Consider the following 27418-nt stretch of genomic DNA (forward strand, 5'->3'; position numbering starts at 1 on the left):
GTTTGTCTTGATACAAGGAATAATGTTAGCTAACTTAGCATCAACTTAATGAATATGTTTGTCTTGGTACAAGGAATAATGTTAGCTAACTTAGCATCAACTTAATGAATATGTTTGTCTTGATACAAGGAATAATGTTAGCTCACTTAGCATCAACTTAATGAATATGTTTGTCTTGATACAAGGAATAATGTTAGCTCACTTAGCATCAACTTAATGAATATGTTTGTCTTGATACAAGGAATAATGTTAGCTCACTTAGCATCAACTTAATGAATATGTTTGTCTTGATACAAGGAATAATGTTAGCTAACTTAGCATTAACTTAATGAATATGTTTGTCTTGATACAAGGAATAATGTTAGCTAACTTAGCATCAACTTAATGAATATGTTTGTCTTGATACAAGGAATAATGTTAGCTCACTTAGCATCAACTTAATGAATATGTTTGTCTTGATACAAGGAATAATGTTAGCTAACTTAGCATCAACTTAATGAATATGTTTGTCTTGATACAAGGAATAATGTTAGCTAACTTAGCATCAACTTAATGAATATGTTTGTCTTGATACAAGGAATAATGTTAGCTCACTTAGCATCAACTTAATGAATATGTTTGTCTTGGTACAAGGAATAATGTTAGCTAACTTAGCATCAACTTAATGAATATGTTTGTCTTGATACAAGGAATAATGTTAGCTCACTTAGCATCAACTTAATGAATATGTTTGTCTTGATACAAGGAATAATGTTAGCTCACTTAGCATCAACTTAATGAATATGTTTGTCTTGATACAAGGAATAATGTTAGCTCACTTAGCATCAACTTAATGAATATGTTTGTCTTGATACAAGGAATAATGTTAGCTCACTTAGCATCAACTTAATGAATATGTTTGTCTTGATACAAGGAATAATGTTAGCTAACTTAGCATCAACTTAATGAATATGTTTGTCTTGATACAAGGAATAATGTTAGCTAACTTAGCATCAACTTAAGACAATGATGTTGCCTAGCTAGCTAGGACTTCACTTACTCTCTCATTCCTGCTGCTTCTTCTCTGCTGCGGGACAATAACTTTCTGATATCCATCTAGGAGTTACAGTTTGAGTCAAATCAAAATCAAAATAATATAATTAACAAATTGTTGTTGGCTGACGGTAGCTACCTCAGCAGTGATTCGCATCCTCTCTCTCTCTCTCTCTCTCTCTCTCTCAACTGAAGTCTCTGATCCACACGTGAATAAATTACCATATTAATTAGCCATGTGCTCATTATTACGTGGAGTGAATACAGTAGCAATCAATTACCATACTAAGTAGTATGTGCGCTGTTGTCTATGTTATGTAGACTTAAAACTCTGAAGCGTTTTGTTTTATTGGTGATATTTTTACTGGGGCACTGCAGATCAACAGTGGGGCACGTGCCCCAGTGAAATATGTCTGGCGACGCCCCTGCCTTATAGACTGTATCTCTGTTGCTGAGAGTTTATTCTGTGTTAGGCTTAGACAAACTTTAATGATCCACAAGAGAAATACTTCAACACAGTAGCTCAGTTACAATGATGGAAAGTGTAAGGATGGAAAGGACAATGCAGGTAAAATAGACTAGATGTAGCAATGCAAAATATAACATATCTGCAAATATGTACAATATATACTTAATGTGTACACTATATTATATATACAGATATGTCTATGACATATATAGCAATTACTATGTACACTATTACAGTATATGTGGCAGCCCCAGCATAAAAAAACTGAGTAAATCCATCAGAAAACAGAATATAGACATTAAACAAAGAGAAGTAGCTGACATGTCAGGTAATAGAAGTACATCATCTACTGCTGTGTGGGGAGTGATGATACTGCTGCATGGAGTGTGGAATGAAGGACTTCTTGGATGGCACAGTGCAGGAAGGAAGCTGAAGGAGCCTGTTGGAGGATGAACTCCACTGTCCCTCAATTGTCTGCTGGAGTAGTTGGGCAGGATTGTCCATGATGGCCAGCACTTTGTCCAGTGTCCTCCTGTCCCTCAATGATACAAACGCCTCCAACTGCCAGCCAATAGTTTGGCCGGCTTTCCGGATAAGTTTATCAATCCGGTTTGAGTCCCTTTTGCTGGTGCTGCTCCCCCAACAAAGCACAGCGGAGTGCAGGGCACTGACCACAACAGACTGATGGAAGATCTCCAACTGCTTGCTGCACACATCCAAGGACCTAAGCTTCCTCAGTTAGAAGATCTCCAACTGCTTGCTGCACACATCCAAGGACCTAAGCTTCCTCAGTTAGAAGATCTCCAACTGCTTGCTGCACACATCCGAGGACCTAAGCTTCCTCAGTTAGAAGATCTCCAACTGCTTGCTGCACACATCCAAGGACCTAAGCTTCCTCAGTTAGAAGATCTCCAACTGCTTGCTGCACACATCCAAGGACCTAAGCTTCCTCAGTTAGAAGATCTCCAACTGCTTGCTGCACACATCCAAGGACCTAAGCTTCCTCAGTTAGAAGATCTCCAACTGCTTGCTGCACACATCCAAGGACCTAAGCTTCCTCAGTTAGAAGATCTCCAACTGCTTGCTGCACACATCCAAGGACCTAAGCTTCCTCAGTTAGAAGATCTCCAATTGCTTGCTGCACACATTAAAGGACCTAAGCTTCCTCAGTTAGAAGATCTCCAACTGCTTGCTGCACACATTCAAGGACCTAAGCTTCCTCAGTTAGAAGATCTCCAACTGCTTGCTGCACACATCCAAGGACCTAAGCTTCCTCAGTTAGAAGATCTCCAACTGCTTGCTGCACACATCCAAGGACCTAAGCTTCCTCAGTTAGAAGATCTCCAACTGCTTGCTGCACACATCCAAGGACCTAAGCTTCCTCAGTTAGAAGATCTCCAACTGCTTGCTGCACACATCCAAGGACCTAAGCTTCCTCAGTGTCAACTGTCACTTTAGCATCTTTGTTTTCTACCTGTCAACTGTCACTTTAGCATCTTTGTTTTCTACCTGTCAACTGTCACTTTAGCATCTTTGTTTTCTACCTGTCAACTGTCCTTTTAGCATCTTTGATAATATTTATTGATATTTTGTTGCATTATTTTTCATACATAAGTCGATTTCTTGATGTGAACCCCAAAATCTCCCTTTGGATTAATGAGTTTAAATTATTAATAACATTTTGGATAATGGTAAAAGAAAAGAAAATCCCTGAATTTATTGTCTTTATTGGAAGAATTTTTGTTGATTTGGATTAGCCCAGTTTTTAATATATATATTTTATTTTAATCCATATACTTCAAAAAAATGTGTTTGAATATGTATGAGGGGTGTTCATCATCGATAAAAAGTCGATTTCATTCCGATTCCTGGGGTGACGATTCGATTCGGGATCGATTCTTGATTCAACACGATTCTCTATTCAAACTCTTAAATTTAAACTTTTTGAAAAGTTTACAGGTTAGAAAAACTCATTTTGGCTGCATGGAGATGGCCTAAAAACCTAGTTTAAAATGAGAGGATAATTTAAAAATATATACACATATATAATAAACATATATGAAGAGAAAATATAGGTTATAATTATATTTGTGTTGGATATTCATAAATTGATGACACTACCTTAAATGAATGCAATCAAATAAAGGTACATGCCATGTGAAGTCTCAAGTGAAAGAACGTACTTACCAGTGCTGACAAAGCATTATTTTCAAATCACATTTCTGCATTTTGATTCGTCACATTAACTACTCGTGTGCTTCAGTGAAATGAACTTTCAAACATAAACTACTCGTGTGCTTCAGTGAAATGAACTTTCAAAAAGACCCCAATGTTGCCACACAAATGTAAGTGTCTTGCCGGAGTTAGGATAGGATGGTCTTGATTTATCCCACAATGGGGGTCCACAAGATAGGATGGTCTTGATTTATCCCACAATGGGGGTCCACAAGATAGGATGGTCTTGATTTATCCCACAATGGGGGTCCACAAGAAATAAAGTAAACAAACACATGAAAAGAAGAGAAAAAACATGAAATACCACAAAAGATGTTGAAAGAGCACATAAGTGATGCAAACAGCTGACGTTTCAGTGGCGCAATTTCTACATACAGCTACAAAAATGAAACAAGGAGAAAAGAAAAAAATGATGCGATTGCAGAAACAGAGCATTTCAACAGCCACAGACTCTAAACTGCACATTTTGAAGCAAAGTTTGCCAGCGAGAACAGAAGTCCAGGTCACCGTGCTCCTCTTTGTGTGAAGGTCAGCTCTTTCCTAAAAGCAGGTAGTTCATGATGTTCACCTGCTCTACTTTGTTTGTGTTGTTGACAGAGCCACTGCAGGATTTATGATCAGTGTTTGTCTAAGTCTCTGGGTGCCATTAAAGTCTTCTTTCCAAATCTGCACGTGTGGTCTTGTCCTGCTGGTCCTGGGTGGTCCACTGCTAGGTGGTACCAGCTCCTCCTGGGTGGTCCACTGCTAGGTGGTACCAGCTCCTCCTGGGTGGTCCACTGCTAGGTGGTACCAGCTCCTCCTGGGTGGTCCACTGCTAGGTGGTACCACCTCCTCCTGGGTGGTCCACTGCTAGGTGGTACCAGCTCCTCCTGGGTGGTCCACTGCTAGGTGGTACCAGCTCCTCCTGGGTGGTCCACTGCTAGGTGGTACCACCTCCTCCTGGGTGGTCCACTGCTAGGTGGTACCACCTCCTCCTGGGTGGTCCACTGCTAGGTGGTACCAGCTCCTCCTGGGTGGTCCACTGCTATGTGGTACCACTTCAGCTCCTCCTCCGACAGCGCGTGTGGGGCGCCGCTCATGAGGTCGCGACCTCGGAAGGACTTGGGGAAGGCTATGACATCACGTATGCTGGAGGCGCCCACCAGGATGGACACCAGCCGGTCCAAACCTACAAAATAAAAGAGCTTTGGGTTTGTAGCGCGGCACTACTTTGGCTTTCTAGTTCTCTTTTTGAAGCAGGACCCTGATGAGGACCAGCTGGTCAATTGTCCTTCATCTTACTTACCAAGGGCGATGCCACCATGGGGGGGCGCTCCCGAGTCCAGAGCCTCCAGCAGGTGAGAAAGAAGACTGGGATCCTCCTGGGCAGGTCAAGGTCACTCAGTCACTCATCCATTTCAACTGTGAAGGTCACTCAGTCACTCATCCATATCAACTGTGAAGGTCACTCACTCACTCATCCATATCAACTGTGAAGGTCACTCAGTCACTCATCCATATCAACTGTGAAGGTCACTCATCCATATCAACTGTGAAGGTCACTCAGTCACTCATCCATATCAACTGTGAAGGTCACTCAGTCACTCATCCATATCAACTGTGAAGGTCACTCATCCATATCAACTGTGAAGGTCACTCAGTCACTCATCCATATCAACTGTGAAGGTCACTCATCCATATAAACTGTGAAGGTCACTCAGTCACTCATCCATATCAACTGTGAAGGTCACTCATCCATATCAACTGTGAAGGTCACTCAGTCACTCATCCATATCAACTGTGAAGGTCACTCATCCATATAAACTGTGAAGGTCACTCAGTCACTCATCCATATCAACTGTGAAGGTCACTCATCCATATCAACTGTGAAGGTCACTCAGTCACTCATCCATATCAACTGTGAAGGTCACTCAGTCACTCATCCATATCAACTGTGAAGGTCACTCATCCATATCAACTGTGAAGGTCACTCAGTCACTCATCCATATCAACTGTGAAGGTCACTCAGTCACTCATCCATATCAACTGTGAAGGTCACTCATCCATATCAACTGTGAAGGTCACTCAGTCACTCATCCATATCAACTGTGAAGGTCACTCATCCATATAAACTGTGAAGGTCACTCAGTCACTCATCCATATCAACTGTGAAGGTCACTCAGTCACTCATCCATATCAACTGTGAAGGTCACTCATCCATATCAACTGTGAAGGTCACTCAGTCACTCATCCATATCAACTGTGAAGGTCACTCATCCATATCAACTGTGAAGGTCACTCAGTCACTCATCCATATCAACTGTGAAGGTCACTCATCCATATCAACTGTGAAGGTCACTCAGTCACTCATCCATATCAACTGTGAAGGTCACTCAGTCACTCATCCATATCAACTGTGAAGGTCACTCATCCATATCAACTGTGAAGGTCACTCATCCATATGAACTGTGAAGGTCACTCAGTCACTCATCCATATCAACTGTGAAGGTCACTCAACATCACATTTTGTCCAGCACATCACTTCAACTGATGCGGATATCAGACACCACACCTTTATCATCACTTCAACTGATGTGGATATCAGACACCACACCTTTATCATCACTTCAACTGATGTGGATATTAGACACCACACCTTTATCATCACTTCAACTGATGTGGATATCAGACACCACACCTTTATCATCACTTCAACTGATGCGGATATCAGACACCACACCTTTATCATCACTTCAACTGATGTGGATATCAGACACCACACCTTTATCATCACTTCAACTGATGCGGATATCAGACACCACACCTTTATCATCACTTCAACTGATGCGGATATCAGACACCACACCTTTATCATCACTTCAACTGATGTGGATATCAGACACCACACCTTTATCATCACTTCAACTGATGTGGATATTAGACACCACACCTTTATCAACACTTCAACTGATGTGGATATTAGACACCACACCTTTATCATCACTTCAACTGATGTGGATATTAGACACCACACCTTTATCATCACTTCAACTGATGTGGATATCAGACACCACACCTTTATCATCACTTCAACTGATGTGGATATTAGACACCACACCTTTATCAACACTTCAACTGATGTGGATATTAGACACCACACCTTTATCAACACTTCAACTGATGTGGATATTAGACACCACACCTTTATCATCACTTCAACTGTTGTGGATATTAGACACCACACCTTTATCAGTATGGTGCATCACAGCCACTTTAAAAAAGTCTTCATTGTTGTCTTTAATCCTCATTTTTAAATAAAAACAAGCTCCATCTATTATCTTCTACTCTGCTCCTTCATTAATGTTGCTCAACATAATTCATTCTTTTTTATTTATTCACTTTTTTTCATTTTCACTATCAAATGGTTTGAATCGGCCTTCAAAAAATGTAGGATTAAAATTAGGAATTGTTTTATTTCAGGCAAATTGATGCACTTGAAATCTTCTCTGTTACAAACTAAATAGTTTATAAAGTTGTTATTTGTTCTAAGTTGATGTACATTTATGTCATGTCAATTAGGAGAGAGTCTGATGCAGATGTGTACTTCTTACACTCTTATATGGTAGTGACACCTGACAGGGGGAGGACTAAGTCTAACACTTTTAAAGTCATTTTAACCAATATAGACACTTACATCATGTGTTGTCTTCTTTATAACACTTATATAAGACTTTTAAAGTCATGTTGACTAATATAGACACTTACATCATGTGTTGTCTTCATTATAGGTGTTTTACCTTGAGAATATTCTTCAAGATGTGAAGCTGCTGAGAAGCGTTATGGATCCGAATGGATCCTCCTGCGATCTCCCAGCCGTTCAAGACCAGGTCATAGTGCTGACCACGCACCTGGGGAGGCAAAAAGCCCAGCTGGTGAAGAAGGAAGTCGAGCAGCTAGTAGGTGAGCTAGAAGACCTACCTGCTGTGGTTAGTAGGTGAGCTAGAAGACCTACCTGCTGAGGTTAGTAGGTGAGCTAGAAGACCTACCTGCTGAGGTTAGTAGGTGAGCTAGAAGACCTACCTGCTGAGGTTAGTAGGTGAGCTAGAAGACCTACCTGCTGAGGTTAGTAGGTGAGCTAGAAGACCTACCTGCTGAGGTTAGTAGGTGAGCTAGAAGACCTACCTGCTGAGGTTAGTAGGTGAGCTAGAAGACCTACCTGCTGAGGTTAGTAGGTGAGCTAGAAGACCTACCTGCTGAGGTTAGTAGGTGAGCTAGAAGACCTACCTGCTGAGGTTAGTAGGTGAGCTAGAAGACCTACCTGCTGTGGTTAGTAGGTGAGCTAGAAGACCTACCTGCTGAGGTTAGTAGGTGAGCTAGAAGACCTACCTGCTGAGGTTAGTAGGTGAGCTAGAAGACCTACCTGCTGAGGTTAGTAGGTGAGCTAGAAGACCTACCTGCTGAGGTTAGTAGGTGAGCTAGAAGACCTACCTGCTGAGGTTAGTAGGTGAGCTAGAAGACCTACCTGCTGAGGTTAGTAGGTGAGCTAGAAGACCTACCTGCTGAGGTTAGTAGGTGAGCTAGAAGACCTACCTGCTGAGGTTAGTAGGTGAGCTAGAAGACCTACCTGCTGAGGTTAGTAGGTGAGCTAGAAGACCTACCTGCTGAGGTTAGTAGGTGAGCTAGAAGACCTACCTGCTGAGGTTAGTAGGTGAGCTAGAAGACCTACCTGCTGAGGTTAGTAGGTGAGCTAGAAGACCTACCTGCTGAGGTTGTGTGTAGAGCAGGGCTGCGTCCTCTGCCACTGGAGCAGTGAATGGATGATGGGCAGACTCAAGCTGCTCAGGATCCTCCCCCTTAGGCAGGAAGAGAGGGAAATCCACAACCCACAGAAAGTGGAAGCTTGAAGGGTCACGGACTGAAGAGCCGTGAGACTCCAGGAGATCTGCACACCTCAAACGAAGACTACCCAGCAGTGGTTGCTGCCATGGCAACAGTCATGTTTAGTCCAAAGCCTCACTCTCCAGGATCCCTCCCAGAGTCTCTTACCACAGTGTGAGTAGGACCAGCAGCTATCAGGAGCAGGTCTCCAGGCTGGGCTCTGGTCTTCTCCAACAAGGCATCAGTCACCGAGTCCGCCAGCAGCTTCTTCAGGGGAGACTTCAGTGTTCCGTCAGCTCGGACCAGCACCACACTCACCTCCTTGGGACCAGAGAAACCACTTTGCTCTTATTGGGCACCACGTGCTGCAAACCTCTGGACACCCCTGGTCTACAGAGTACTACCATCTGGACACCCCTGGTCTACAGAGTACTACCATCTGGACACCCCTGGTCTACAGAGTACTACCATCTGGACACCCCTGGTCTACAGAGTACTACCATCTGGACACCCCTGGTCTACAGAGTACTACCATCTGGACACTCCTGGTCTACAGAGTACTACCATCTGGACACCCCTGGTCTACAGAGTACTACCATCTGGACACCCCTGGTCTACAGAGTACTACCATCTGGACACCCCTGGTCTACAGAGTACTACCATCTGGACACCCTTGGTCTACAGAGTACTACCATCTGGACACCCCTGGTCTACAGAGTACTACCATCTGGACACCCCTGGTCTACAGAGTACTACCATCTGGACACCCCTGGTCTACAGAGTACTACCATCTGGACACCCCTGGTCTACTGAGTACTACCATCTGGACACCCCTGGTCTACAGAGTACTACCATCTGGACACTCCTGGTCTACAGAGTACTACCATCTGGACACCCCTGGTCTACAGAGTACTACCATCTGGACACTCCTGGTCTACAGAGTACTACCATCTGGACACCCCTGGTCTACAGAGTACTACCATCTGGACACCCCTGGTCTACAGAGTACTACCATCTGGACACCCCTGGTCTACAGAGTACTACCATCTGGACACCCCTGGTCTACAGAGTACTACCATCTGGACACCCCTGGTCTACAGAGTACTACCATCTGGACACCCCTGGTCTACAGAGTACTACCATCTGGACACCCCAGGTCTACAGAGTACTACCATCTGGACGCCCCTGGTCTACAGAGTACTACCATCTGGACACCCCTGGTCTACAGAGTACTACCATCTGGACACCCCTGGTCTACAGAGTACTACCATCTGGACACTCCTGGTCTACAGAGTACTACCATCTGGACACCCCTGGTCTACAGAGTACTACCATCTGGACACCCCTGGTCTACAGAGTACTACCATCTGGACACCCCTGGTCTACAGAGTACTACCATCTGGACACTCCTGGTCTACAGAGTACTACCATCTGGACACCCCTGGTCTACAGAGTACTACCATCTGGACACCCCTGGTCTACAGAGTACTACCATCTGGACACCCCTGGTCTACAGAGTACTACCATCTGGACACCCCTGGTCTACAGAGTACTACCATCTGGACACCCCTGGTCTACAGAGTACTACCATCTGGACACCCCTGGTCTACAGAGTACTACCATCTGGACACCCCTGGTCTACAGAGTACTACCATCTGGACACCCCTGGTCTACTGAGTACTACCATCTGGACACCCCTGGTCTACAGAGTACTACCATCTGGACACCCCTGGTCTACAGAGTACTACCATCTGGACATCCCTGGTCTACAGAGTACTACCATCTGGACACTCCTGGTCTACAGAGTACTAACACCCCTGGTCTACAGAGTATTACCATCTGGACACCCCTGGTCTACAGAGTACTACCATCTGGACACCCCTGGTCTACAGAGTACTACCATCTGGACATCCCTGGTCTACAGAGTACTACCATCTGGACACTCCTGGTCTACAGAGTACTAACACCCCTGGTCTACAGAGTATTACCATCTGGACACCCCTGGTCTACAGAGTACTACCATCTGGACACCCCTGGTCTACAGAGTACTACCATCTGGACACCCCTGGTCTACAGAGTACTACCATCTGGACATCCCTGGTCTACAGAGTACTACCATCTGGACACTCCTGGTCTACAGAGTACTAACACCCCTGGTCTACAGAGTATTACCATCTGGACACCCCTGGTCTACAGAGTACTACCATCTGGACACCCCTGGTCTACAGAGTACTACCATCTGGACACCCCTGGTCTACAGAGTACTACCATCTGGACACCCCTGGTCTACAGAGTACTACCATCTGGACACTCCTGGTCTACAGAGTACTAACACCCCTGGTCTACAGAGTATTACCATCTGGACACCCCTGGTCTACAGAGTACTACCATTTGGACACCTCTGGTCTACAGAGTACTACCATCTGGACACTCCTGGTCTACAGAGTACTAACACCCCTGGTCTACAGAGTACTACCATCTGGACACCCCTGGTCTACAGAGTACTACCATCTGGACACCCCTGGTCTACAGAGTACTACCATCTGGACACCCCTGGTCTACAGAGTACTACCATCTGGACACCCCTGGTCTACAGAGTACTACCATCTGGACACCTCTGGTCTACAGAGTACTACCATCTGGACACTCCTGGTCTACAGAGTACTAACACCCCTGGTCTACAGAGTACTACCATCTGGACACCCCTGGTCTACAGAGTACTACCATCTGGACACTCCTGGTCTACAGAGTACTACCATCTGGACACCCCTGGTCTACAGAGTACTACCATCTGGACACCCCTGGTCTACAGAGTACTACCATCTGGACACCCTGGTCTACAGAGTACTACCATCTGGACACCCCTGGTCTACAGAGTACTACCATCTGGACACCCCTGGTCTACAGAGTACTACCATCTGGACACCCCTGGTCTACAGAGTACTACCATCTGGACACCCCTGGTCTACTGAGTACTACCATCTGGACACCCCTGGTCTACAGAGTACTACCATCTGGACACCCCTGGTCTACAGAGTACTACCATCTGGACATCCCTGGTCTACAGAGTACTACCATCTGGACACCCCTGGTCTACAGAGTACTACCATCTAATATATCTTGGAAGTACAACTTCATTGCAAATGATACTCTAATGTGTAATAAAAGAAAATAAAAAAATACAGTTATCATAATCAGCTCATTTTTCAATATTACATTAAAAAATTAAATGTTATTATCAACAACAATTACTGTTTATTAACATACACAAAAAACTCTCAGGTACCATGAACAGGTACCATGAAGATGTACCATGAACAGGTACCATGAAGAGGTACCATAATTAGGTACCATGAAGAGGTACCATGAACAGGTACCATGAAGAGGTACCATGATTAGGTACCGTCTCGGCTCAAACATGAACACTAGTCATCCCTACCAAAGTCTCGCCTGGTGAAAGTGAGTCTTTGACACCTGCTTCAGTTCCTCCACATCTTTAGCAGTCAATACTTCCTGTAGGCAAGACAAAGAAGCATGTTAGAAAAGTGGGAAGTAATGTGTTGCAGACACACACACACACATTTAAAATGTAATGTGTTGCTTCTTACTGCTCCAGCAGACACACACACACATTTAAAATGTAATGTGTTGCTTCTTACTGCTCCAGCAGACACACACACACATTTAAAATGTAATGTGTTGCTTCTTACTGCTCCAGCAGACACACACACACATTTAAAATGTAATGTGTTGCTTCTTACTGCTCCAGCAGACACACACACACATTTAAAATGTAATGTGTTGCTTCTTACTGCTGCAGCAGACACACACACACATTTAAAATGTAATGTGTTGCTTCTTACTGCTCCAGCAGACACACACACACATTTAAAATGTAATGTGTTGCTTCTTACTGCTGCAGCAGACACACACACACATTTAAAATGTAATGTGTTGCTTCTTACTGCTCCAGCAGACACACACACACATTTAAAATGTAATGTGTTGCTTCTTACTGCTGCAGCAGACACACACACACATTTAAAATGTAATGTGTTGCTTCTTACTGCTCCAGCAGACACACACACACACATTTAAAATGTAATGTGTTGCTTCTTACTGCTGCAGCAGACACACACACACATTTAAAATGTAATGTGTTGCTTCTTACTGCTCCAGCAGACACACACACACATTTAAAATGTAATGTGTTGCTTCTTACTGCTCCAGCAGACACACACACACACATTTAAAATGTAATGTGTTGCTTCTTACTGCTCCAGCAGACACACACACACACATTTAAAATGTAATGTGTTGCTTCTTACTGCTGCAGCAGACACACACACACATTTAAAATGTAATGTGTTGCTTCTTACTGCTCCAGCAGACACACACACACATTTAAAATGTAATGTGTTGCTTCTTACTGCTCCAGCAGACACACACACACACATTTAAAATGTAATGTGTTGCTTCTTACTGCTCCAGCAGACACACACACACACACATTTAAAATGTAATGTGTTGCTTCTTACTGCTGCAGCAGACACACACACACATTTAAAATGTAATGTGTTGCTTCTTACTGCTCCAGCAGACACACACACACATTTAAAATGTAATGTGTTGCTTCTTACTGCTCCAGCAGACACACACACACATTTAAAATGTAATGTGTTGCTTCTTACTGCTCCAGCAGACACACACACACACATTTAAAATGTAATGTGTTGCTTCTTACTGCTCCAGCAGACACACACACACACACATTTAAAATGTAATGTGTTGCTTCTTACTGCTGCAGCAGACACACACACACATTTAAAATGTAATGTGTTGCTTCTTACTGCTCCAGCAGACACACACACACATTTAAAATGTAATGTGTTGCTTCTTACTGCTCCAGCAGACACACACACGGCCAAAACGGAGCTTCCTGGTTGGCTGACGGCTGATTTGAAGAAGCTGATGTCTGCCGACAGGAAAATGTCTCTGACGTCCATCAACTGGACACAACAGCAAGAGAAATATGTGAGGATTATATTTCATACAAAGTCAGGCCAAAGTATTCACAGCACTTCTTTTCTTAGTCTTATTCGGAAATTAAATGTATTGTGGGTGGTTGATGAGCCTTTTGTGTATTTCTGCACCATGTTGAGGCCATTGGGAAGTGCAGTTGTGTGTCTCTACTTATTTGACAGTTGCGTGTCTCGACTTATTTGACAGTTGCGTGTCTCTACTTATTTGAAAGTTGCGTGTCTCTACTTATTTGACAGTTGCGTGTCTCTACTTATTTGACAGTTGCGTGTCTCTACTTATTTGACAGTTGCGTGTCTCTACTTATTTGACAGTTGCGTGTCTCTACTTATTTGACAGTTGCGTGTCTCTACTTATTTGACAGTTGCGTGTCTCTACTTATTTGACAGTTGCGTGTCTCTACTTATTTGACAGTTGCGTGTCTCTACTTATTTGACAGTTGCGTGTCTCTACTTATTTGACAGTTGCGTGTCTCTACTTATTTGACAGTTGCGTGTCTCTACTTATTTGACAGTTGCGTGTCTCTACTTATTTGACAGTTGCGTGTCTCTACTTATTTGACAGTTGCGTGTCTCTACTTATTTGACAGTTGCGTGTCTCTACTTATTTGACAGTTGCGTGTCTCTACTTATTTGACAGTTGCGTGTCTCGACTTATTTGACAGTTGCGTGTCTCGACTTATTTGACAGTTGCGTGTCTCGACTTATTTGACAGTTGCGTGTCTCGACTTATTTGACAGTTGCGTGTCTCGACTTATTTGACAGTTGCGTGTCTCGACTTATTTGACAGTTGCGTGTCTCGACTTATTTGACAGTTGCGTGTCTCGACTTATTTGACAGTTGCGTGTCTCGACTTATTTGACAGTTGCGTGTCTCGACTTATTTGACAGTTGCGTGTCTCGACTTATTTGACAGTTGCGTGTCTCGACTTATTTGACAGTTGCGTGTCTCGACTTATTTGACAGTTGCGTGTCTCGACTTATTTGACAGTTGCGTGTCTCGACTTATTTGACAGTTGCGTGTCTCGACTTATTTGACAGTTGCGTGTCTCGACTTATTTGACAGTTGCGTGTCTCGACTTATTTGACAGTTGCGTGTCTCGACTTATTTGACAGTTGCGTGTCTCGACTTATTTGACAGTTGCGTGTCTCGACTTATTTGACAGTTGCGTGTCTCGACTTATTTGACAGTTGCGTGTCTCGACTTATTTGACAGTTGCGTGTCTCGACTTATTTGACAGTTGCGTGTCTCGACTTATTTGACAGTTGCGTGTCTCGACTTATTTGACAGTTGCGTGTCTCGACTTATTTGACAGTTGCGTGTCTCGACTTATTTGACAGTTGCGTGTCTCGACTTATTTGACAGTTGCGTGTCTCGACTTATTTGACAGTTGCGTGTCTCGACTTATTTGACAGTTGCGTGTCTCGACTTATTTGACAGTTGCGTGTCTCGACTTATTTGACAGTTGCGTGTCTCGACTTATTTGACAGTTGCGTGTCTCGACTTATTTGACAGTTGCGTGTCTCGACTTATTTGACAGTTGCGTGTCTCTACTTATTTGACAGTTGCGTGTCTCTACTTATTTGACAGTTGCGTGTCTCTACTTATTTGACAGTTGCGTGTCTCGACTTATTTGACAGTTGCGTGTCTCGACTTATTTGACAGTTGCGTGTCTCTACTTATTTGACAGTTGCGTGTCTCGACTTATTTGACAGTTGCGTGTCTCTACTTATTTGACAGTTGCGTGTCTCGACTTATTTGACAGTTGCGTGTCTCGACTTATTTGACAGTTGCGTGTCTCGACTTATTTGACAGTTGCGTGTCTCGACTTATTTGACAGTTGCGTGTCTCGACTTATTTGACAGTTGCGTGTCTCGACTTATTTGACAGTTGCGTGTCTCGACTTATTTGACAGTTGCGTGTCTCGACTTATTTGACAGTTGCGTGTCTCGACTTATTTGACAGTTGCGTGTCTCGACTTATTTGACAGTTGCGTGTCTCGACTTATTTGACAGTTACGTGTCTCGACTTATTTGACAGTTGTGTGTCTCGACTTATTTGACAGTTGTGTGTCTCGACTTATTTGACAGTTGTGTGTCTCGACTTATTTGACAGTTGTGTGTCTCGACTTATTTGACAGTTGTGTGTCTCGACTTATTTGACAGTTGTGTGTCTCGACTTATTTGACAGTTGTGTGTCTCGACTTATTTGACAGTTGTGTGTCTCGACTTATTTGACAGTTGTGTGTCTCGACTTATTTGACAGTTGTGTGTCTCGACTTATTTGACAGTTGTGTGTCTCGACTTATTTGACAGTTGTGTGTCTCGACTTATTTGACAGTTGTGTGTCTCGACTTATTTGACAGTTGTGTGTCTCGACTTATTTGACAGTTGTGTGTCTCGACTTATTTGACAGTTGTGTGTCTCGACTTATTTGACAGTTGTGTGTCTCGACTTATTTGACAGTTGTGTGTCTCGACTTATTTGACAGTTGTGTGTCTCGACTTATTTGACAGTTGTGTGTCTCTACTTATTTGACAGTTGTGTGTCTCTACTTATTTGACAGTTGTGTGTCTCTACTTATTTGACAGTTGTGTGTCTCTACTTATTTGACAGTTGTGTGTCTCTACTTATTTGACAGTTGTGTGTCTCTACTTATTTGACAGTTGTGTGTCTCTACTTATTTGACAGTTGTGTGTCTCTACTTATTTGACAGTTGTGTGTCTCTACTTATTTGACAGTTGTGTGTCTCTACTTATTTGACAGTTGTGTCTCTACTTATTTGACAGTTGTGTGTCTCTACTTATTTGACAGTTGTGTGTCTCTACTTATTTGACAGTTGTGTGTCTCTACTTATTTGACAGTTGTGTGTCTCTACTTATTTGACAGTTGTGTGTCTCTACTTATTTGACAGTTGTGTGTCTCTACTTATTTGACAGTTGTGTGTCTCTACTTATTTGACAGTTGTGTGTCTCTACTTATTTGACAGTTGTGTGTCTCTACTTATTTGACAGTTGTGTGTCTCTACTTATTTGAAAGTTGTGTGTCTTTACTTATTTGACAGTTGTGTGTCTCTACTTATTTGACAGTTGCGTGTCTCTACTTATTTGACAGTTGTGTGTCTCTACTTATTTGACAGTTGTGTGTCTCTACTTATTTGACAGTTGCGTGTCTCTACTTATTTGACAGTTGTGTGTCTCTACTTATTTGACAGTTGTGTGTCTCTACTTATTTGACAGTTGTGTGTCTCTACTTATTTGACAGTTGTGTGTCTCTACTTATTTGACAGTTGCGTGTCTCTACTTATTTGACAGTTGCGTGTCTCTACTTATTTGACAGTTGCGTGTCTCTACTTATTTGACAGTTGCGTGTCTTTACTTATTTGACAGTTGCGTGTCTCTACTTATTTGACAGTTGTGTGTCTGTACTTATTTGACAGTTGTGTGTCTACTCATTTGACAGTTGTGTGTCTCTACTTATTTGACAGTTGTGTGTCTCTACTTATTTGACAGTTGTGTGTCTCTACTTATTTGACAGTTGTGTGTCTCTACTTATTTGACAGTTGTGTGTCTCTACTTATTTGACAGTTGTGTGTCTCGACTTATTCGACAGTTGTGTGTCTCTACTTATTTGACAGTTGTGTGTCTCTACTTATTTGAAAGTTGTGTGTCTCTACTTATTTGACAGTTGTGTGTCTCTACTTATTTGACAGTTGTGTGTCTCTACTTATTTGACAGTTGTGTGTCTCTACTTATTTGAAAGTTGTGTGTCTCTACTTATTTGACAGTTGTGTGTCTTTACTTATTTGACAGTTGCGTGTCTCTACTTATTTGACAGTTGCGTGTCTCTACTTATTTGACACTTGCGTGTCTCTACTTATTTGACAGTTGTGTGTCTCTACTTATTTGACAGTTGCGTGTCTCTACTTATTTGACAGTTGTGTGTCTCTACTTATTTGACAGTTGCGTGTCTCTACTTATTTGACAGTTGCGTGTCTCTACTTATTTGACAGTTGCGTGTCTCTACTTATTTGACAGTTGTGTGTCTGTACTTATTTGACAGTTGTGTGTCTACTTATTTGACAGTTGTGTGTCTCTACTTATTTGACAGTTGTGTGTCTCTACTTATTTGACAGTTGTGTGTCTCTACTTATTTGACAGTTGTGTGTCTCTACTTATTTGACAGTTGTGTGTCTCTACTTATTTGACAGTTGTGTGTCTCTACTTATTTGACAGTTGTGTGTCTCTACTTATTTGACAGTTGTGTGTCTCTACTTATTTGACAGTTGCGTGTCTCTACTTATTTGACAGTTGCGTGTCTCTACTTATTTGACAGTTGCGTGTCTTTACTTATTTGACAGTTGCGTGTCTCTACTTATTTGACAGTTGTGTGTCTGTACTTATTTGACAGTTGTGTGTCTACTCATTTGACAGTTGTGTGTCTCTACTTATTTGACAGTTGTGTGTCTCTACTTATTTGACAGTTGTGTGTCTCTACTTATTTGACAGTTGTGTGTCTCTACTTATTTGACAGTTGTGTGTCTCTACTTATTTGACAGTTGTGTGTCTCGACTTATTCGACAGTTGTGTGTCTCTACTTATTTGACAGTTGTGTGTCTCTACTTATTTGAAAGTTGTGTGTCTCTACTTATTTGACAGTTGTGTGTCTCTACTTATTTGACAGTTGTGTGTCTCTACTTATTTGACAGTTGTGTGTCTCTACTTATTTGAAAGTTGTGTGTCTCTACTTATTTGACAGTTGTGTGTCTTTACTTATTTGACAGTTGCGTGTCTCTACTTATTTGACAGTTGCGTGTCTCTACTTATTTGACACTTGCGTGTCTCTACTTATTTGACAGTTGTGTGTCTCTACTTATTTGACAGTTGCGTGTCTCTACTTATTTGACAGTTGTGTGTCTCTACTTATTTGACAGTTGCGTGTCTCTACTTATTTGACAGTTGCGTGTCTCTACTTATTTGACAGTTGCGTGTCTCTACTTATTTGACAGTTGTGTGTCTGTACTTATTTGACAGTTGTGTGTCTACTTATTTGACAGTTGTGTGTCTCTACTTATTTGACAGTTGTGTGTCTCTACTTATTTGACAGTTGTGTGTCTTTACTTATTTGACAGTTGCGTGTCTCTACTTATTTGACAGTTGTGTGTCTGTACTTATTTGACAGTTGTGTGTCTACTTATTTGACAGTTGTGTGTCTCTACTTATTTGACAGTTGTGTGTCTCTACTTATTTGACAGTTGCGTGTCTTTACTTATTTGACAGTTGCGTGTCTCTACTTATTTGACAGTTGTGTGTCTACTTATTTGACAGTTGTGTGTCTCTACTTATTTGACAGTTGTGTGTCTCTACTTATTTGACAGTTGCGTGTCTTTACTTATTTGACAGTTGTGTGTCTCTACTTATTTGACAGTTGTGTGTCTACTTATTTGACAGTTGTGTGTCTCTACTTATTTGACAGTTGTGTGTCTACTTATTTGACAGTTGTGTGTCTCTACTTATTTGACAGTTGTGTGTCTCTACTTATTTGACAGTTGTGTGTCTCTACTTATTTGACAGTTGCGTGTCTTTACTTATTTGACAGTTGCGTGTCTCTACTTATTTGACAGTTGTGTGTCTCTACTTATTTGACAGTTGTGTGTCTCTACTTATTTGACAGTTGTGTGTGTCTGCAGCAATACACACTTCTACTTATTTGACTGATTGGGATTGTTATTTCTGGCTGGGTGAGAACATTTGATTTGTACTGCATTGTATTTCTGTGATGATGTGGCGACTTGTCCAGGGTTTACATCGCCTTCCGCCCAAATTGTAGCTGAGATAGGCGCCAGCACGCGGTAGAAAAGGGATGGATGGATGTATTGTATTTCTGTTTTGTCCAAAGAATTCAATAAACAAATGTAAAATTAAAAAAATATATGATAAATGTTTGTCCTCAAAATTCTACACACAATACCCCATAATGCGGACATTAAAAAAGATTTGTTTGCAAATGTATTAAAAGTGAAAAGGTAGGAACTGACCTTCATGCCAAACCTGGTGTCGGGTTTGTCCACGCCGTAGTCCCTCATGGCCTCTTGGTAGCTCATAGTTGGGAAGGGAAGCGTGAGGCCGCCTTTGTCCGCAGGCCAGGAGTACTGCAGCAAACCCTCCACCAGAGATGTGATTCCCGCCTGCTCCACAAAAGACATTTCTATGTCCAGCTGAGAGAGATAAAAAGCAGTCAGTGAAAGTAGTGTATTTTGTTGTGGGTTCTTGCTCCCTACTTGGGTGAACTCAGGCTGGCGGTCGGGTCTGGAGCCTTCGTCACGGTAGCACCGTGCAACCTGGAAGTACCTGAAACAATGGCAGCACACATTTGAACGAGCTACAAATATAATGCCTTTCATTATTTTCATTACATGACAATATATACAACCGGGACATTTTACCCATCATGCATTGTAATAGATGGGGGTTACTTTGAATGTTCTATGGCGTGTCGACATGCACAAAGTTCAGTGAGCAGCTTGTGTAATGTGTGATTGGTTTTTAATGCACCATGACTAGGGAAGGTTGTTTGGATTTGGCCGTACAGATAAACGCTGTGCTGTACTACTTTTACTAACGTTGTCCACAACATGGCGGCACAGTCGCAGCAAGAAGATTTTCAGACATTGAAAGTTGATTTGAAAACACCAGATTGGTATTCATCTTGAATTAAAGATGCTGTAGTTTGGACACCGCGGCTCTAGGGCGCCACCAAGAAATGCAGTTGTAATACACTTTTCCACCACTTGTGGCAGTAAGGAGAATATCAAAGAAGTTTGGAGCTAAAGTCATGTAGCGCAAAAATGATGAGGATTTGGGTGAAGCTGTATTTTCATTTGCGCTTTACTTTTATTGACACTTTTTTTAAGAAACATACATATTATGATTATTATTAATACTAACTTTATTTGAATACATTCATTTTGCATAAAATTGTTTGTAAGTTGTAAAGCCATTGTCATAAATGTCAATAAATGTTTATATTTTGTATGAGTCTATTGGATGATTTTTATTTGAGAAACATATATTATTAATTTATTTGAAATGTATTTGTTGTAGCACCTAATAATTGTATGTAAATATATTTTTCATCAGTTTTTAGGAGTTCCTACTTTTGTGATATATTTGATGAGTATTTACTTTTGCAATCAGCCTGACCTAAGCCTTGATAATAATATGTGTCATGAAAACATGCTTTTATATCATTGGAGAGGTTTGGCAACTGTAAGTACCTCAGATATAGTTATTTAAAATCAAGAGAAAGATTATTAATCCGGTGATATTATTAGAGTGGAGGATTAGAACCCCAGCTGTAAGGTTTAGGGTCCTTAATGAGAATGTAATAAAGAATGAGAAGGACTGAGTTCCCACCTGTCAATTCCTGCCACCATCAAGAGCTGTTTGAACTGCTGAGGACTCTGAGGGAGCGAGTAGAAACGAGCTGGTTCTCTGGAGGGAACCACAAACTCTTTAGCTCCCTGCAAAAGCCAAAGAAAAATCCCGACTAATAAATGCTTGGAATGTCAAGCCACAGACTGACATCCTTGGGGGAGCAACTACAATATAAAATACATCAATGCAAATTAATTTTACTGAGCCCTGATGACTTTCTGTGAGGAGAATGTATTTGCCATTTTACCTCGATTGTATTCCTTAATAACAATCTCCATGCTAATTCTCCTTAGCCTGTCAATGGGGTTGTCCATTGTATCTTAGCATCAAGCTAGCGGCGAAACAGCCAACCTAATTTAAAAGACTTTTGACATATTTGGCAAAAAGGTGAATTCAAAGTGCAGCCTGTGTTGAATTGCAGTTTTAAAATAGTAAATAAATCACAGGCAAACATGATAATTACACGACGATGAGCCATAGAAGACTATCGTGGTGCAGGTGTGATACTACTTAGTTGGCAAAGTAAGAGACATCAACTAAGTGATGGTTACCCCAGGTGTTCTTTTAAACAGAGTCGGCGTTTCTACGTCAACAAAACCTGCAGGAAGAAGAGGACGTCAATCCAGGATGTTGGAAAGAAGCTGAGCAGGTAGAAGGTGTGCAATGACCGTGCTTGTAGCAGAGATATTCTCTCATCTTCATCACCAGCTGGGACCTCAGTCGCAGGTTCTTCTGCAGGTTGGACGAGCGCAGGTCCAGGTAACGAAACCGCAGGCGCAACGACTCCGATTTCTGGACCAAAGAAACAGAATTTATGATCATGGCCGGGGGGCGCTGGGGAAGATTCTGGGCCACCCTAAAGCGGAGTCTTTAAAAACTAGTGATGACTCTGTGTCAAACTTGTGTCAAGGGTCCTTGAATGCACCACAGTTCCACAGTCTATGAAATGAAAAAGTGGAACCTGTGCATAACTTTCTTATTATTATATGAATAATATTGCATCTCCTGGGGGTTAAACCTTCCTTGTGTCTAGAAACTAGTCAGACTTTTTACATCAAGGGTCCTTGAATGCACCACAGTTCCACAGTCTATGAAATGAAAAAGTGGAACCTGTACATAACTTTCTTATTATTATAAGAATGATATTGCATCTCCTGGGGGTTAAACCTTCCTTGTGTCTAGAAACTAGTCAGACTTTTTACATCAAGGGTCCTTGAATGCACCACAGTCTATGAAATGAAAAAGTGGAACCTGTACAAAACTTTGTTATTATTATTATAAGAATGATAATGCATCTCCTGGGGGTTAAACCTTCCTAGTGTCTAGAAACTAGTCAGACTTTTTACAGCAAGGGTCCTTGAATGCACCACAGTTCCACAGTCTATGAAATGAAAAAGTGGAACCTGTACATAACTTTGTTATTATTATTATAAGAATGATATTGCATCTCCTGGGGGTTAAACCTTCCTTGTGTCTAGAAACTAGTCAGACTTTTTACAGCAAGGGTCCTTGAATGCACCACAGTTCCACAGTCTATGAAATGAAAAAGTGGAACCTGTGCATAACTTTCTTCTTATTATATGAATAATATTGCATCTCCTGGGGGTTAAACCTTCCTTGTGTCTAGAAACTAGTCAGACTTTTTACAGCAAGGGTCCTTGAATGCACCACAGTTCCACAGTCTATGAAATGAAAAAGTGGAACCTGTACATAACTTTGTTATTATTATTATAAGAATGATATTGCATCTCCTGGGGGTTAAACCTTCCTTGTGTCTAGAAACTAGTCAGACTTTTTACATCAAGGGTCCTTGAATGCACCACAGTTCCACGGTCTATGAAATGAAAAAGTGGAACCTGTACAGAACTTTCTTATTATTATAAGAATGATATTGCATCTCCTGGGGGTTAAACCTTCCTTGTGTCTAGAAACTAGTCAGACTTTTTACAGCAAGGGTCCTTGAATGCACCACAGTTCCACAGTCTATGAAATGAAAAAGTGGAACCTGTACATAACTTTCTTATTATTATAAGAATGATATTGCATCTCCTGGGGGTTAAACCTTCCTTGTGTCTAGAAACTAGTCAGACTTTTTACATCAAGGGTCCTTGAATGCACCACAGTTCCACAGTCTATGAAATGAAAAAGTGGAACCTGTACAGAACTTTCTTATTATTATTATAAGAATGATATTGCATCTCCTGGGGGTTAAACCTTCCTTGTGTCTAGAAACTAGTCAGACTTTCTACATCAAGGGTCCTTGAATGCACCACAGTTACGTGTCATGAGATGAAAAAGTGAAACTTGAGCTCAAATTCCTAATTGCATTATTATAGATGTTATTAATTGAACATTTGTCATGTTTCCGTGGCAGCAAAAGAATATCCAAACTTACTTTGACAAAGTCTTTCAATTCAAAGGGCAACTTGCGGCAGGTGTTATAGACGTCCACGTCCTCGGCGAGGACTTCGATGTCTCCTGTCGGCATCCCCTGTGACAAACTCAGCAATAAACACTCACTGCTTGTTATCCAAGACATTTTGAAGGCACCTTGTTCTCCTGTCCTGGTGGCCGTAGTCTGACGGTCCCTGCAACTTTGACCACGGACTCAGCCGTGAGGCTGCACAGGACTCCTTTCAGGTGGCGCGCAGACTTGGAACAGCAGAAAACACAACACAACCTGGTCACAGCTAAGTCCAAACATGTTCAGTCAGCATCCACTCTTTACACTTACTTCCTCCTGAGGTATGAGAACTTGGGTGGAGCCGCTGAAATCTCGAAGAATGACGAACAGGTCTTGTCTGTTTAAAGACGGGGAAAAGGTCATTTTCCAAGCTCCCGTCCGAGGAAAAGAAGGACGCACCTCACCTGAGGTACTGGACCCAACCACAGAGCGTGACCTTCTCTCCCACATGCTGGCGTCTCAGCTGTCCACAGGTGTGACTTCGGAAGGACAGAGAGCTGCTACCTGCGCAGATCAAAGCCACCTCCTTACTTCAAAAGCTATCACACATGCTGGCTGTACACAACTGGCCTTTTTCTAGCAACTTCTGTACAATGTTGTCTTGTCAAATGACTTCAATACAACCATAAACCCAAAACTAATGAAAAAATGACATATTAAGTCCACATTTCATTTTCATCTGGAGGATTTATTATCAATTATTTCATTAGAATTAACTGTATTACTATGTATTCATACAGACATGTATTGTTCAAGTCCCTTCTTCGGCAGTATATTTGATTCATATTTAATTTTGGAATCAGCCTGACCTAAGCCTTCATCATAAACTTTGTGATTAACACTTGCTTTCATTTCATTTGACAACTTTGTCTTGTTAAATTGTAAGAAAATTAGGATGCAAGGATTTGCAACTAAATAGCAGGTCTTATTTACTTTACTAACATTGGGTTTTTAGTAGTTAGACTTTCTGCTGTAAAATGTATGCTGACTTCAAATAACTTTGTGTTTGGTGACACAATAAGTTGAGCAGCAAGTACTGAAGTCAATTAAATTAAAAATGTTGATATTTGGTCAGCTGGCCAAAAGGAGGCCTATGAAAGGTAGAGTTGTGCAAATCAAATCAAGATATGATCATGCATGTGAAGTACCTGTGATAGTAGGCTATCATACCTGTGATAGTAGGCTATCATAACTGTGATAGTAGGCTATCATACCTGTGATAGTAGGCTATCATACCTGTGATAGTAGGCTATCATACCTGTGATAGTAGGCTATCATACCTGTGATAGTAGGCTATCATACCTGTGATAGTAGGCTATCATACATGTGATAGTAGGCTATCATACCTGTGATAGTAGGCTATCATACCTGTGATAGTAGGCTATCATACCTGTGATAGTAGGCTATCATACCTGTGATAGTAGGCAATCATACCTGTGATAGTAGGCAATCATACCTGTGATAGTAGGCTATCATACCTGTGATAGTAGGCAATCATACCTGTGATAGTAGGCTATCATACCTGTGATAGTAGGCTATCATACCTGTGATAGTAGGCTATCATACCTGTGATAGTAGGCTATCATACCTGTGATAGTAGGCTATCATACATGTGATAGTAGGCTATCATACCTGTGATAGTAGGCTATCATACCTGTGATAGTAGGCTATCATACATGTGATGGTAGGCTATCATACCTGTGATAGTAGGCTATCATACCTGTGATAGTAGGCTATCATACCTGTGATAGTAGGCTATCATACCTGTGGGGGTAGGCTATCATACCTGTGATAGTAGGCTATCATACCTGTGATAGTAGGCAATCATACCTGTGATAGTAGGCTATCATACCTGTGATGGTAGGCTATCATACCTGTGATAGTAGGCTATCATACCTGTGATAGTAGGCTATCATACCTGTGATAGTAGGCTATCATACCTGTGATAGTAGGCTATCATACCTGTGATAGTAGGCTATCATACCTGTGATAGTAGGCTATCATACCTGTGATAGTAGGCTATCATACCTGTGATAGTAGGCTATCATACCTGTGATAGTGGGCTATCATACCTGTGATAGTGGGCTATCATACCTGTGATAGTAGGCTATCATACCTGTGATAGTAGGCTATCATACCTGTGATAGTAGGCTATCATACCTGTGATAGTAGGCTATCATACCTGTGATAGTAGGCTATCATACCTGTGATAGTAGGCTATCATACCTGTGATAGTAGGCTATCATACCTGTGATAGTGGGCTATCATACCTGTGATAGTAGGCTATCATACCTGTGATAGTAGGCTATCATACCTGTGATAGTAGGCTATCATACCTGTGATAGTAGGCTATCATACCTGTGATAGTAGGCTATCATACCTGTGATAGTAGGCTATCATACCTGTGATAGTGGGCTATCATACCTGTGATAGTGGGCTATCATACCTGTGATAGTAGGCTATCATACCTGTGATAGTAGGCTGGGACAGGTGCACGTCGCCAGAGCAGCTCATGTGTCTGACTCTCCCAACTTGACTCTCACCTCTGTGAGCTCCTAAGTTTCTCTGCAGCACCTGAGTTGCACCTCTGTGAGCTCCTAAGTTTCTCTGCAGCACCTGAGTTGCACCTCTGTGAGCTCCTAAGATTCTCTGCAGCACAAACATGCATCTTGCAGCCATGATGACGCAACAATTATCCACAACAATTGGCGACGAGATCAGATGCCTCTTGGTAAAAAAAATAAAAAAGTTAGAGAAAGTTCGTGTCTTGCGTCAAGAGATGTTGAAAACATTTCTCACACGCATAAAAACCATTTTGTGACTCAATGTTTGCAGTTGTTTGAATTGTTGTTAAAGGACAAACATGACTGCATTGAACACTTCCGGCATCCACCATTTACATCCGGTGTCTTTCTGTGGTCTGTGTCACTTTAATGTCTTGTTTAACAGTGACGCTAGTTGAAAATAATGACAGGTATTTGTTATTTATTTAATCTTTTAGGTACATATTTATGTTAAAAGACTTCCAGATCAATGATATAATTTAAAAGCCAACAACCCGCTGTTCAAAGGCCCCCCTCTGACAAATGTGGATTCTTCCATTTTCTTCTTCTTCGGACTATATTCGCAAATACAACCGCCAGCAGCCTCTACCGGGTGTGAGTGTTATGGCACATGATTATTAGGAGGACCACATCCTGGACAAGGAAGGCGGGGTACACCCTGGACAAGGAAGGGCGATTCACACCCTGGACAAGGAAAGCGGGGTACACCACGAATAATGAAGGCGGGGTACACCCTGGACAAGGAAGGTGGAGTACACCCTGGACAAGAAAAGCGGTGTAAACCCTGGACAAGGAAGGTGGAGTACACCCTGGACAACGAAAGCGGGGTACACCATGGACAAGGAAGGTGGAGTACACCCTGGACAAGGAAAGCGGGGTACACCCTGGACAAGGAAGGTGGAGTACACCCTGGACAAGAAAAGCGGTGTAAACCCTGGACAAGGAAGGTGTAGTACACCCTGGACAAGGAAGGTGGTGTACACCCTGGAAAGGAAAGCGGGGTACACCATGGATAAGGAAGGAGGGGTACACCCTGGACAAGGAAGGCAGTGTACACCATGGACAAGGAAGGAGGGGTACACCCTGGACAAGGAAGGCAGTGTACACCATGGACAAGGAAGAAGGGGTACACCCTGGACAAGGAAGGCGGGGTACACCCTGGACAAGGAAGATGGAAAACAGCCTGGACAAGTTGTCCCCTCATCGCAGGGCTATCATTTTTACAATGTAAAAAGTAAAATGATTCGTTAATGGTGTTGAGGAGCACTAACTTTAGTTTGATTTTCATTTTATATTTCATATAACAACAATTAAGATCCCACG

At 42.1% G+C, this 27418-nt stretch overlaps 1 protein-coding gene across 2 annotated transcripts; it reads right to left on the reverse strand.

The window, feature by feature from the left end:
* Positions 1-3571: 3571 nt before the first annotated feature.
* dars2 (aspartyl-tRNA synthetase 2, mitochondrial) lies at positions 3572-26424 on the reverse strand. Of its 2 annotated transcripts, XM_061891483.1 has the most exons (17): positions 26000-26424; positions 23936-24035; positions 23802-23868; positions 23618-23719; positions 23463-23558; positions 21736-21859; positions 21619-21665; positions 21047-21153; positions 19912-19981; positions 19669-19848; positions 13495-13602; positions 12044-12106; positions 8762-8914; positions 8476-8694; positions 7513-7623; positions 5022-5097; positions 3572-4904 (listed from the first exon to the last, which is right to left on the reverse strand). In XM_061891483.1, exons 1-17 carry the CDS (start codon positions 26208-26210, stop codon positions 4726-4728), a joined length of 2013 nt encoding a protein of 670 aa, XP_061747467.1. In that variant the 5' UTR covers positions 26211-26424; the 3' UTR covers positions 3572-4725. The 2 variants fall into 2 exon arrangements, with proteins under 2 accessions (XP_061747467.1, XP_061747468.1); XM_061891484.1 differs by lacking the exon at positions 13495-13602.
* Between the last annotated feature and the right edge of the window lie 994 nt (positions 26425-27418).

The sequence above is a fragment of the Nerophis ophidion genome, linkage group LG28 (genome assembly GCF_033978795.1).
Source record: "Nerophis ophidion isolate RoL-2023_Sa linkage group LG28, RoL_Noph_v1.0, whole genome shotgun sequence".
Taxonomy (NCBI): domain Eukaryota; kingdom Metazoa; phylum Chordata; class Actinopteri; order Syngnathiformes; family Syngnathidae; genus Nerophis; species Nerophis ophidion.

Excerpts from the sequence above, each read along its gene's own strand:
- dars2 (XM_061891483.1), bottom strand. The coding sequence starts at position 26,210 with ATGGCTGCAAGATGCATGTTTGTGCTGCAGAGAATCTTAGGAGCTCAC. Across the intron at positions 21,666-21,735 it reads ATATCTCTGCTACAAGCACG|GTTTTGTTGACGTAGAAACG; the intron begins GTCATTGCACAC and ends TTCTTCCTGCAG. Across the intron at positions 4,905-5,021 it reads CCATGGTGGCATCGCCCTTG|GTTTGGACCGGCTGGTGTCC; the intron begins GTAAGTAAGATG and ends TTTATTTTGTAG.